A 12,764-nucleotide genomic window follows, 5' to 3' on the forward strand; every position below is an offset into this window, starting at 1 on the left:
CAACTTAAAATTTGTAGTTTTCACTTGAAAAAATTCAGTTAAAAATTGATTGGTAGAATTGTGAAGAAGTTTAAATTTTTAGTTCAACCCGATTGCATATTTAAGAACATCTCAAATGAATTGCTTACTGCTATCATCATCATAATTGTCAGAGATGGTTAATTGATAGACTATGTGCCTGGGTCGAGCACTGGAAGCCTGCAATGCAGACTGATTGATTTATCAGTTTAACGTGTGCCAGGAATGAAGAACTGGAATATCACCGTCAAGCAAGCACCCTGTGGAGCAATACCAAAGAATGCACAATCCGGCTTTGCAAGGTGACACTGGAGGCTTTTTGAAAAGTGCTTCACGCTCACTTGCACAGATTGAGCATCCCCTCTGGATATTGCCCTCTCTGATCGAGTCTGAGCACTCAAATTTTGGTCCTCAGAGGGAGCTACAGTTTTCTCTCCAATAACCAACAATTTTCTAAACTCAGCACCTAGTGTGATCAGAGTTGTTGATATTTATAAATGGAGATCCCCATATTTGCAAGTGGAGACATTTAACAATTCACCAACATGCTTCATCCGGTGTACAAAATTCTGCAGCTGATTCAAATCCGGAACCTGAACCAGAGTCGGAGGTATATCTTGAGCCATATCTAAAGTAGTTTGAAGTTCAAGACCTTGAGCCCTTGACAATGGTTTTGAAATTGGAACATCTTGGATTACTGCAGACTTGTACCCCTTGGTTTCAAAGGTAAGGAAAGGCATTGCTTGAGTACAATTTGGAGGCAGCTTCTTCACCAATTTTATTTGGAGGCGATTGGCAGCGGATCCAGCAGCACCAATTTCAGAGCAAATACTGACACTACTTCGAACAGCACACTGAAGAAGTGATATGTCTACGGCAAAGGCAATGCAGTCCTCATTTTGGCTTGAGATGCAGTAATCATCGAAGAGAGTTTCCTTGTGAAACTGGGCAACACATTGAATCCCTTCGCCACTGAGAAGGTTGTGGAGGAAGTAAGCTTTCTCTCTAGTGAGGCAGAGGTGGCATACCTTCCCCATTTTGTCGAGGGCAGGTAGGAATCTTTTTTCTAAGAGATTTACTTCATTCTCTGTGAGAAATGCTTTGAACTTCATCCCTCTGTCTCTATCCTCACTTATCAGGAAATAAGTTGAAAGCACTACGAAGAGAGAGAGAGAGAGAGAGAGAGAATTAAGATATATAGACAAGAAAAATATTAGACGTTGATCTTACAAACTAATACTTCAAGCAGTATCCTGGAAAGCTAAAAACTGCAAGATGGCTTGAAATTTGAAAAGAGCACGTGCTTTTCCTCCTTAACTTGAGAAAATGTTTAATATAGTGCACCTTATGGAAGCATTTAAGCAATTAGAACTTTGCACAAAAACATCAAGAAGACTAAACAAGTCAGATGCAGTGTATTTGTCCAAGCACAAATTGCATTTTGTCCTCAACTTTAATATTTATTGATGAGAATCAATACAGGTCCCTCATTTGTTATAGAAAGCTTTCTTTCTTGTAGTCTCACCAGTTAATTCACAGGTCTATAATCATCTTGCAAAGTTAAGGGCATTTCTTTTGATCTAAAGTCTTTGCATCACCACCTCATCACACGCCAAGCCAATATTCCATTTACCTCTACAATCCTAATGCACGCAGCCAAATAAAATGCAGTAAGAATATTCAACTTAAAAATCTGAAAGCCAACTTGGTGAATTTCCTCCTTAGGTGAAGTTCCATGCTTTACTATAGTTGACAGAACTCAGCAAAAGCTTCCATACAACAGATTTTGAAAATGATGATGCCAACAGATACTCATTCAATCCATTGAAACTCCAAAGGTTCATTGTTCATAGAAGTTTACAAAGTTTTGGTCATCAAATAGCTCAGACCTAATCCCAAACAAAAAAAGAGTGAAAATTAGATCACGAGCAGCTAATTGTAAATTCTAACTTAACTCTTCATCTCCTTTGTAAACAAGAAACAAAATGGAGACACGCAAAATGAATATGGAGAAAATTTGAACTCAAATGAAATGAGGGCACGAAAGCAAACAAATGGCATGCACAAAAAAACCAAGCCTCAATCAAAAACTAATTAACCATTAAGAAAAAAATTGGTCAGACAATGAACTCCAAATTCAGGAGTCAAGCAAGAAGCTTTCATTATTTCAGAAGCTCCTGTACAAATTAATAAGTTATGCTCTTTGGAAGCAAAACCAAATTCCAAGAGAAACAGAACCCAAAAAATTTGCAATTATTCGCAAAGGAAGTGAAGCACAGGATTCTATCACACATAGGAATTTTATAACAAGAGATCGATATATCGAATTAGAAAACTCAATTCGAATTTGTGTGAAAAATCAAAATTAGAAGATTTCACATTTCGAGAGGAACAAGCAACAGATGAAGTTTAAATTTCAGCCATAACATGCTAAAAATGCTACACTTAACGGTTCCTTGTCAGGCTATTGATGCGTTCGCTCAGAAGGGTCATGTTCAAGCAGGAAAACTTCTAGAACAGGTAAGGATTCCATCTACAGACATCCATTGACAGCAGATATATTTCATTAAGCAGACACTGTTAGCATTCAAGATGCTGGCAGATTCACTTGATTCTTATTAGTTTGTTTAGTGGCAAGGCATATAACCTGTATTTCAAAGCCAAGTTGTGCTATTGATTATGTTAACTTTATTGTTAACATTAAGTGATTTGGAGGACATAATCAATGTAGGAAAATTAGGTGAAGAGATGATGTCAAATCTTGAACCTCTTACAAAGCTCCAAGTTCTTTACTTGAAGAAGCTGCCAAATTTGAAGAGCGTCTACTGGAAGGCATTTCCATTCCCAGATGTATGCAGAATTTTTGTATTAATGCCCAGTTCTTAAGAAGCTGCCACTGGATTTTCATGGGGCGGGCCAAGGTAAAATTCTTATCAAGGGAAAGGAAGATTGGTGGAAAGAACTTCAATGGGAGGATCAAGCAACTCAGAATGCATTGCTTCCATTTTTCAAATCAACTGACAAGTGATTGAAGGGGGCATCATCAACAGAGATGGAGAGATTCTGGAGCAGATCAGCAGGGTTTGTATATGATCTTTGGTGGTTGCTTTCTTTTGTGATTTTTTTTTTCTCATTTTTTTACCTTCCTGTCATTTTATCATTTCTTTGTCTCTTTTTCTATTGCTGATGTTAGTGTATGCTTACTGTTGCTTGACAAAGTTTGCTTGCTTCTTGTTTATTAAATTTTTTATGGTCACAAAATATTACTTGTTCTATTTGAGAGTGATGTGAATCAATTTTCAATTATATATTTTTTGGTCAATGTGAATTCAATTTCATTTGTCTCCTGCAATTATTAAAAAAATGCAGTCTCATAATATGGAAAAGTCGACCGGCAAAAATTTTGTGAAAGCTTCGGAGTGAAACAGGGAATTCACTTACTACTAAGGACAATTGGTGGCGAGCTATTCCATTCATTTTATGTCCCTACATCTATTTAATTATTAAAGATAAGTGGTCCATTTGTAAATTTCAGATTGTGTCTCTCTGAAAATAACAATATTTAAAATGTCTCTTAAATTATTATAAATTTTAATTCACTCTCGATTTAAAATGGAACATGCTGATGAAAATTTTTTTCTTCTCAATATTCAATAAAATTGAAATAAATTGTGTTTGCAGTATTTTGAAATATTTTAAAGATTATTATTTTATAAGAGAGTAATATGAAATGAAATTTACTCTTCATGCGTGAAATGTTGAAAAAGGACAAAGGAAGTGTCACTGCTTTTATTTTATTTCAAAGTGGAGTCATCTCACATACTTTACCTCTATCATTACAATTTTTCAGGTTACATTTTGATTTATTTATTTTCTTTTTAACACATGCATGTGGGTTACTTTTCCGTAAGCTCCTTAATATATGTTTAACACAAATCATGGAAGAGATGGGAGTATATCAAGATGATCAAAGCATGAGACAAAAATATTTAAGAAGTAAAACACTGAAAATAGAGGAGAGATGCAAGCAAAAGATATTCCAAAGAAAAGCAATCTATCCCCTTTCGAGGGCAAACTTAATCAGGTTTAAGAAAAGTACATGTTTTGGATTGGTAGTTGCAGCCTTGCAGGATAATTGTTTTTGCCATTATATTAGTTGGAGGAGTTGAACCCAGCGAAGAATGTTATGGAAGAGCAAATTAATGATATTTCTGATAGAGTCTATTTGATTATGTAGCCTGAATGGATGTCTTGTTGAAAGATATCTCAGTGCATTAGTTCATCCTTGTCTGTCAATGTGTTTTTAATGGTTTTTCCAATTGTTTATTATTATAGATTGATTGTAAATTTATATGAAAATTTGATATGAATTTAATGTTGAAATGTTTTCTCTTTAGTGGAATGAATTTAAATTGATTGATTGTAAATTGATATGAATTTAATGTTGCAATGTTTTCTCTTTAGTGAAATGAACTTAAAAGTGTAAAAGATTATTGCACACATAGAAATAAACATATATGCTTTATAGTATAACTTTAGCAATCGATTCTTTTACGGCTGGAAACAGAGATGATGATTATCATAGGGGTGAAGAAAAGGACAAAAAATATTAATAAATGATCTTAATGTTCCACAAAAGCAAATCGTAATATTCCACAAGAAAAAGCAAGATCTTAATGTTCCACAAAAGCGTTATTTATTTTTTTTGGTGAGCCACGTGGAGCTCAATTATCATTGTCTTTACTTTAAAAACGTTATTTTATTTTATTTTCTTACAAATTAATGCTAACAAGAAAAAGCAAGATATAATATTCCACAAAAGCAAATCGTAATATTCCACAGAGGAATAAGATCCACAAAAGCAAACAACTAGCTGGATTCTTTTATTAAACTACAAATTAAAGTGGAATCGTTTACTAAACAACAAATTAAAGTTCAAATATTTAAATAGTAGTGCGTTAGACGATTAGGCTCTTTTATTAAAGTCAAGTATAAAGTAGTCCAGAATCGAACATCTCTATTGTCTAGTCTTTTTTTTTTTTAATTCTTCTTTTATTATTTTTCAGAATATGTTTTGGTGATTACTATTGGGTTATTATTCAGAGTTATTGTTATCTTCCGGGGCAGTTTCTGTTCATCGAAATCGTTAATTAAAATTTTAAAACTCTTATCGGAAGAATGTTTTTCCGTTATTTTTTTATATTCTAATTTCAATTGTAAGAAGTAGTCATTTTAGAATTTGGGTCTTGAATCGAATTTCAATGCATGAATTAATATTTTAAAAAAATTTACTACATGCAGTTTAGGTTACAAACTATTTTTTGCAAAGTTGACTATGAAATTGGAGAAATTAAGTAATTTATAATGTTTGCAAAGAAAGAGACCAACATACTTCCAATTACACTATATCTCAATTATCATAATGTTAAGATTAAACTAACTTAAAATAAAATTTATTTAAAAAGTTTATCAAACGCAGTCTAATTTTATTAACTTGAAGAGATAATAGTTATAGAAATTATTATTCTAACTTAATTAGTAAAAGTGGTATAAAGGTTAAGTGTGCACTAAATCTATTTAAATTTTTTTCCAGTATAACTAACAGAGGTCATTACTAGAATTATATTACTAGTCTATTAGATAGAAAAAATTATTTATATTGTTTTATATTTATTAAAAAAATTTAAAGTCAATCTTTTTAATTACTATTTAAAGGATATTATAATTAAAAAAATTTTAATGTCTTCATTAAAAATTTAAAATTTTATATGACCGTTATCTAAATATTTAAAGTGTAACTGTCATTTTCTCATATATATATATAATTTCATCAACCCCTTATACTTTATGTTATTTATATTTTATTCATGAATATTATAAATTTTTTGAAATATAAAATTTCGTTTAACCCTTTATACTCAATTTTATTTTATTAAAACCCTAGAGTATGAATTCGTCCCTATAATATTAAATTCTCAAAATAACTTCCATTTAATTAAAAAATATAATTATTATTAAATGAATTATAATTATTATTATTATGTTATTATAATCATAAAAAGCGAGATCATATTCCACAAAAGCATAAGTGACAAAACAACCAACTGGATTCTTTTATTAATCAACAAATTGTATAGTCTTTTTCAAATTGTTATAAATTGGTGGCCCCTACAATCCTCAATAATTGTACCGAAATTCACAAGTTGGTGGGCCCTACAATTCTGTTCCGATAATTTAACTGTGCAAGTGCTCATTCACAATCTTCCAGGTCATGCTCTTAACAATTGTTTTTTCTTTTCTGCACGCCCTTTCATGCTCTTAATAATTGAAGAGCATACTTTTCAAATGTGAAGCCGCATCTAATGTCGCTAATTTAATTTGGGATTAAATTACGGGACTATTATATTGCAGTGTGCACTAATTTTTATGTTTATCTAAACTCTTCAAATTTAAAACATATTATGGCATAAATAAGAATGTAACAATAACAAAAGAGTAAGAAAGTGTAGAGAAAATCTTGCAGAAATATAAATAATATTTATTTTTAAAATAATATTAATATTTAAAATAATTTTTAATATTTTATGGTCCATTAGATATATTTTATTATATTAAAATAAATTTTATAATAAATAAAAACATACTATTAAAATGAATATATATAGAAAATTTAGAGTATTTTAAGTATTATATAAAATAATTTTAATAAAATATGTGAGATATTCATATTTTATTAATTTAAGATACCATTTAACCTAAAGATTTATTTATGATAAATTAATAATTATATTTTTGAAATTACTTCAAATATTAAAAAAATTAATATTACTAATATATTAGATAGATTAAATTATATATATTATTTTTACTTATTAAAAAAATTTTAAAATTATTTTTAATTACTATTCAAAAAACGTATTCAAAAAACATAATGATAAAAAAATCTTAACATCTTTATTAAAAAATTAAAAACTTATATGATAAATTCTCTAAATATTTACGGTATATGTGAACCACGGTGGATAAGCTTTATTTAATATTATTGATTTAAATAATATGTCAATTAAAAATGTACAGAGAAGAAATTTCGGTGGGTATTTTAGTCTTTTAAGCAATTATCATGATCAGATCAGCCTTTAGCCTTCAAACGTCGGTCAGAAAAGTTTTAAAATTAATGCTAAATTGTTTTTCACTTTTAACGTTGGTGGCCTTGAAATTGCTTGTATTTTATTAAAAATTAATGCTAACAAGAAAAAGCTAGGTCATATTCCACAAAATCAAAAGTGACAAAACAACCAGCTGGTTTCTTTTACTAAACTACAAATTAAAATAAATTTTTTCGATAAATTACAAATTAAAGTGGATTCTTTTGAATACAAATGGGACAGACGATTAGGCTCTTTTTATTAGAGGCAAGTAAAAACTAGTCAAGAATCGAACAGTCTTTTTCCAATTCTTGTTTTATTATTTTTCAAAACTAGTTTTTGGTAATTACAACCGGGTCATTAATCATTATTCAGAGTTACTGTTATCTTCGGGGGCAGTGGGTAAAAGATAATTACTAACTGTTTTTCCTTCAAAAGTTAGCGGCTCATGTTTGCAAGTGTGAATGTGCGATGCTCTTTTCTTAAAGGCCATTACAGTGGGGCCCGAATCAGACGTGCCTAAATCTTTTTAAAATTTTTGCCGTATAACGAACAGAGGTCATTACTAAAATTTCTCTTCCACAGCCTACAGCAGCTTCAGTTTATCAAACTCCATCAATTTTCTTTCTTAACAAAATTCCAAAGATGTGTAGCATTTTTCAGATCACATGCGATGGTGCTCTTTTCAATCGTTGCTTGGATTGCTTTCTTGGAAAAGCAGCATACATACGTAACCTCCAAGATAATCTTGATGCCTTGGACACTGAACTGGGAAGACTAATCGCTAAAAAGAACGATGTGATGAGGAGGGTTGTCGACGCTGAACGACAACAAATGAGAAGGCTGGACGGAGTGCAAGTGTGGGTTTCGAGGGTGGATGCTGTTAAAACTGGAGCCGATGAACTTATCACAGACGGCTCTGAAGAAATTGGCAAATTATGTGTTGGAGGCTACTGTTCCAAGAACTGCAGGTCAAGCTACAAATTCGGAAAACAAGTGGCTAAAAAGCTACAAGATGTGAAGACTTTAATCGCCGAGGGAGTTTTTGAGGCGGTGGCCACTGAGGTGGTGCCCGAGAGAGCTCCGGAACCTGTAGCAGATAAAAGACCCACTGAGCCAACAATAGTAGGCTTGCAATCACAGCTTGAACAAGTTTGGAGATGTCTTGTAGAAGAATCAGTGGGAATCATTGGCCTATATGGTATGGGCGGTGTTGGTAAAACCACACTATTGACCCATATCAACAATAAATTTCTTGAGAGTCCCACAAACTTTGATTGTGTGATTTGGGTCGTAGTTTCAAAAGACCTGCGACTTGAAAAAATTCAAGAAGATATTGGGAAGAAGATAGGTCTGTCTGATGATTCATGGAAGAATAAAAGTTTTGAAGAGAAAGCTGTGGACATCCTGCCGAGATTAGGAGAGAAGAGATTTGTATTGTTGTTAGATGATTTATGGGAGCGGGTTGATTTAACAGAAGTGGGCGTTCCACTTCCCAGCGCACAAAATACTACCTCAAAAGTCGTATTCACAACCCGTTCCATTGGTGTTTGTGGCAGCATGAGAGCTAGGCCGGTTAAAGTGGCATGCCTATCAGAAAAGCAAGCTTGGGAACTGTTCCGCGAAAATGTTGGGGAAGAAACTCTTGAGAGTGATCATGAGATCGTTGAGCTAGCCCAAACTGTGGCCAAAGAGTGTGGTGGTTTGCCACTCGCACTTATTACTATTGGTCGAGCTATGGCCTTCAAAAAGACAGCCGAGGAGTGGAGTCATGCAATTGATGTGCTAAGAACATCAGCTTCTGAGTTTGCAGGTTTGGGAGAGAAGGTGTATCGTCTTTTAAAGTTTAGCTATGATAGTTTGCAGAATGAGACCATTAGATCTTGTTTCTTATATTGTTGTTTATATCCCGAGGATTATGGCATTCTTAAATGGGACTTGATTGATTGTTGGATTGGTGAGGGATTTTTGGGGGAATCTGACAGGATTGGTGCAGAAAACCGAGGATATGACATTGTGGGCACTCTTGTTCGTGCATGTTTATTAGAAGCGGTGGAAGATGGTGAAGTAAAAATGCATGACGTTATTCGTGATATGGCTATATGGATAACTTGTGAAATTGAGAAGGAGAAGAGAAACTTTTTGGTTCGTGCAGGTGCTGGATTAAAAGAGGCACCGGATGTTAAAGGATGGGAAAATGTGAGAAGATTGTCATTGATGCAAAACCAAATTGAAACTGTGTCAGAGGTTCCCACATGCCCTCATCTCCTCACTTTATTTCTTGACTTTAATCAGGAGTTGGAGATGATCGCGGATGGCTTCTTCCAACTTATGCCTTCTCTCAAAGTTTTGAAGATGTCAAACTGTGGACAGAGGAGGTTGAAATTACCTGTTGGGATGTCAGTGTTGGGTTCATCACTAGAACTTCTCGATATTTCATGTACTGGCATAACAGAGTTACCAGAGGAGTTAAAGAAGTTGGTAAATCTGAAATGTTTGAATTTGAGGTGGACAGGTGCGTTAATTAGAATTCCACGGCAACTAATATCAAAATTTTCAAGGTTACGTGTGTTGAGAATGTTCGCTATTGGCTATGATCGTTTTCATGAAGCACCAGAAGACAGCGTTTTATTTGGTGGGGGTGAAGTTTTGATACAGGAATTGCTCGGTTTGAAATATTTAGAGGTATTGGAGTTGACCTTGGGAAGTTATCATGCTCTCCAAATTCTTTTGAGCTCAAATAAGTTAAAAAGTTGTATTCGATCTCTTTGCCTCGAGTTCGCCGGAGATACAGCGTCAATTATTGATGCTACGGCTTTCGCAGATCTAAACTACCTCAATGAATTAAATATTTATAGTGGTTTTGAGTTGGAAGAGTTGAAGATTGATTATACAGAGATAGTACGAAAAAGGCGGGAACCTTTTGTTTTCCGCAACCTTCACCGTGTTACTATACATAGCTGCCAGAAGTTGAAAGATTTGACATTCCTCGTTTTTGCTCCAAACCTCAAGTCTGTTCAGCTACTCGATTGCTATGCTATGGAAGAAATAATCAGCGTCGGAAAATTTGCTGAGACTCCTGAGATGATGGGACATATAAGCCCTTTTGAAAATCTCCAAATGCTTGATTTAGAAGATTTGCCACATTTGAAGAGCATCTTCTGGAAGCCATTGCCTTTCACTCATCTGAAAGAAATGGCGGTAAGTGGGTGTGATCAGCTTGAAAAGCTTCCACTCGATTCCAACAGTGCAAAGGAGCGTAAATTTGTAATTCGTGGAGAAGAAGACTGGTGGAACCGACTTCAATGGGAGGATGAAGCCACTCAAATTGCTTTTCGTTCCTGTTTCCAACCTTATTCCTGAGCGGTGGTCGCAAATTTTGATTCTCTGTTTTTATTTCTGGTTAGTTTCTCTCTCTCTCTTTCTCTCTCGCTCTCTCTCTTTTTGTCTTCTGCAAATCACAATTAAATGTTGAATTAATGGAATTAATGCTTCATAAATTTGCCGGCACAGCCACTACTTTTTTTTGGGGGGGGGGTCGAATTGGTGCTCTGGTTTTTGACTTTTTGTTAGCGATTTAATTTCCTGTCAAAAGACGAGCGAGAAGAACATATATATGACGTAAACCAATTGATACTTTATTTATGTGCATTGTATGTAATAAATATTAAGTATACTTTATTTTTGCCCTGTTCTCTGTTTTTATTTCAGTCTCTCTCTCTCTCTCTCTGCTGTCTCCTGTCTCCTGCAAATCACAATTAAATGTTGAATTATATGGAATTAATCCTTCATAAATCTGCCTGCGCTGGCTTTTTTTTTTTTTTTGTGGGGGTCGAATTGATGCTCTGGTTTTCGACTACTTTTTGTTGTCAAAATTTTCTCTGTTTTTTCAAATTGATGCTTTATTGATATCTTCTTCGTGAAAAGTGATTTAATTTCCTGCCAAAAGACGAACGAGAAGAACATTAGAGTCAAACTAATGCTCACATAAATTTCCCGTAAGAATATATAATTATTAAGATAGATCTGCTCTTTCATTAAATATATATTCCTTTTTCACATATTAATTGACCTTTATTTAATTTGTTTAAAAAGTTTAATTAATTGTTGTTTGCAGAGAATCATCTACGCCGCTCGCCGATAAAAGTTGAGGTGTTCGAGCAGGTGCTTGCCTTTTTTTTTTCTTTTTCTTTTTTCCCTGTTTTAACATTTCTTTAAATTTTGAAATTGTTTAATTATTCTTCTGGTTTGGAATGTTGATAATAGTGTTGTGAAATTAATTTTTACAGGATAAAAGGTTGTGGGACATTTATTATCCATGTCCTATGTATCTCAAGCTTAAAGGTCTCAGTGGTCCTCTATTGGAAAAAGCAAGTTTAATATATATTAATTGGATATCGTCGCCTGTATATATATGTATATACATACATACACAGCCACTCATCGATTATAGACTTAATTATTTAATTGATTATGTAATCTCTCGTAGTTTCTTTGTGCATTTTTAGTTAATTTAATGAATAAACGCAAATACATTGTAAATAAAACCAAATTAAATGTTCCCTAAAATATACGTATATGCCTCTCGATGGCACACAAGGTTAAATGTCAGCCCATCGCGGGTAATATTATTTCTAGCCGCCTTCATTACGAGTTAAGAGTCAATTATTACTAAACTAAACTAGTCAAAACTCGTAAGTGCTAGAAAGTAGAAACGTTTGATTCTATATAAATGACTTCAATTCAATATGTACCAAAGAGTATCGATAATTGAACCCCAAAAAACTTTAAAAAAGATTGACAAAATTAATTATATTATTGTGTGTTTTTAGAAGAAAAAATAAAATAATTAATTAATGTTATAACACTATGTTAGGTGAAAAGTCAGCTGTCTGGAAGAGAACAAACTTACTAAGATAAGAGCCTTCTTCAGTAATCAACCGAACGAAAAAGTCATCTCTTTTCTTATTTATTTAGTAAAAATAGGTAAAGTCCGAGAATTTCCTAAAATATCTAAATCCCTCTCTTTAAAAGAACACCATATGCTGCATAACATGCAAATTAATTTCCCATATGTGATGCAATTTTCTCCTCAACATATGCGCAATTCTTTCCATTCCGGCATTTACACTCAAATTTTCCTTCCTTTCTCTTTGTGGTTGAATCTTACACCACAACTCATGTGATGCAATCTCCTCTCGCTGCCTAAATTGCACTCTCAGCAAAGCAGCATATGTAAGCAAGCTTGAAGATAATCTTGCTGCTCTGCGGAAGAACGGCAAAAGTTAATCGAAGCAAGGACTGATGTATCAGAAAAATTTTGGTGGAGAATTCAGCACAAACATATTTCGGATGATCAGAATCAATAAAACATGGTGGTTGCGCCATATAAACATCTTCGGAAAGCTGGCCTTGAAGAAAGGCGTTTATTGATATCCAATTGACGAAGAGGCCAGCCATGACTAACATCAATACTAAGAACAAGCCGTACTGTGGTGGGCTTAACAACTGGACTGAAAGTGTCATAATAGTCCACACCAGGCCGTTGATTGAACCCTTTGGCAATAAGACGAGCTTTGAACCTGTCAACAGAACCGTTGG

The 12,764-nt window shown here is 33.5% G+C and overlaps 2 protein-coding genes across 34 annotated transcripts in view; one reads left to right on the forward strand and one right to left on the reverse strand.

Moving 5' to 3' along the window:
* The window catches only part of LOC102608225 (probable disease resistance protein At5g63020), a 136,177-nt gene that overhangs the window by 82,584 nt on the left and 40,829 nt on the right, over positions 1-12,764 (forward strand). For 2 of the 29 annotated variants that reach the window (XM_052444797.1, XM_052444795.1), the window contains one exon: positions 9,411-10,515. The exons of 15 other annotated variants lie outside the window; for them this stretch is intronic. In XM_052444797.1, the coding sequence (XP_052300757.1) occupies positions 9,411-10,515 (1,105 nt within the window). Of the gene's footprint in view, positions 1-152; positions 1,175-7,589; positions 7,899-8,228; positions 10,566-11,280; positions 11,329-11,452; positions 11,643-12,764 lie in introns of those variants that run through there. 12 more of the 29 variants (XR_008056626.1, XR_008056627.1, XM_052444812.1 and 9 more) reach the window with 12 other exon arrangements.
* The window catches only part of LOC102608019 (uncharacterized), a 41,670-nt gene that overhangs the window by 26,297 nt on the left and 2,609 nt on the right, over positions 1-12,764 (reverse strand). For all 5 annotated transcript variants that reach the window (XM_052444856.1, XM_052444857.1, XM_052444859.1 and 2 more), the window contains one exon: positions 671-1,174. In XM_052444856.1, the coding sequence (XP_052300816.1) occupies positions 671-1,130 (460 nt within the window). In that variant the 5' untranslated portion in view covers positions 1,131-1,174. The remainder of the gene's footprint in view (positions 1-670; positions 1,175-12,764) is intronic.

This window comes from Citrus sinensis, chromosome 7 (assembly GCF_022201045.2).
Source record: "Citrus sinensis cultivar Valencia sweet orange chromosome 7, DVS_A1.0, whole genome shotgun sequence".
NCBI lineage: Eukaryota > Viridiplantae > Streptophyta > Magnoliopsida > Sapindales > Rutaceae > Citrus > Citrus sinensis.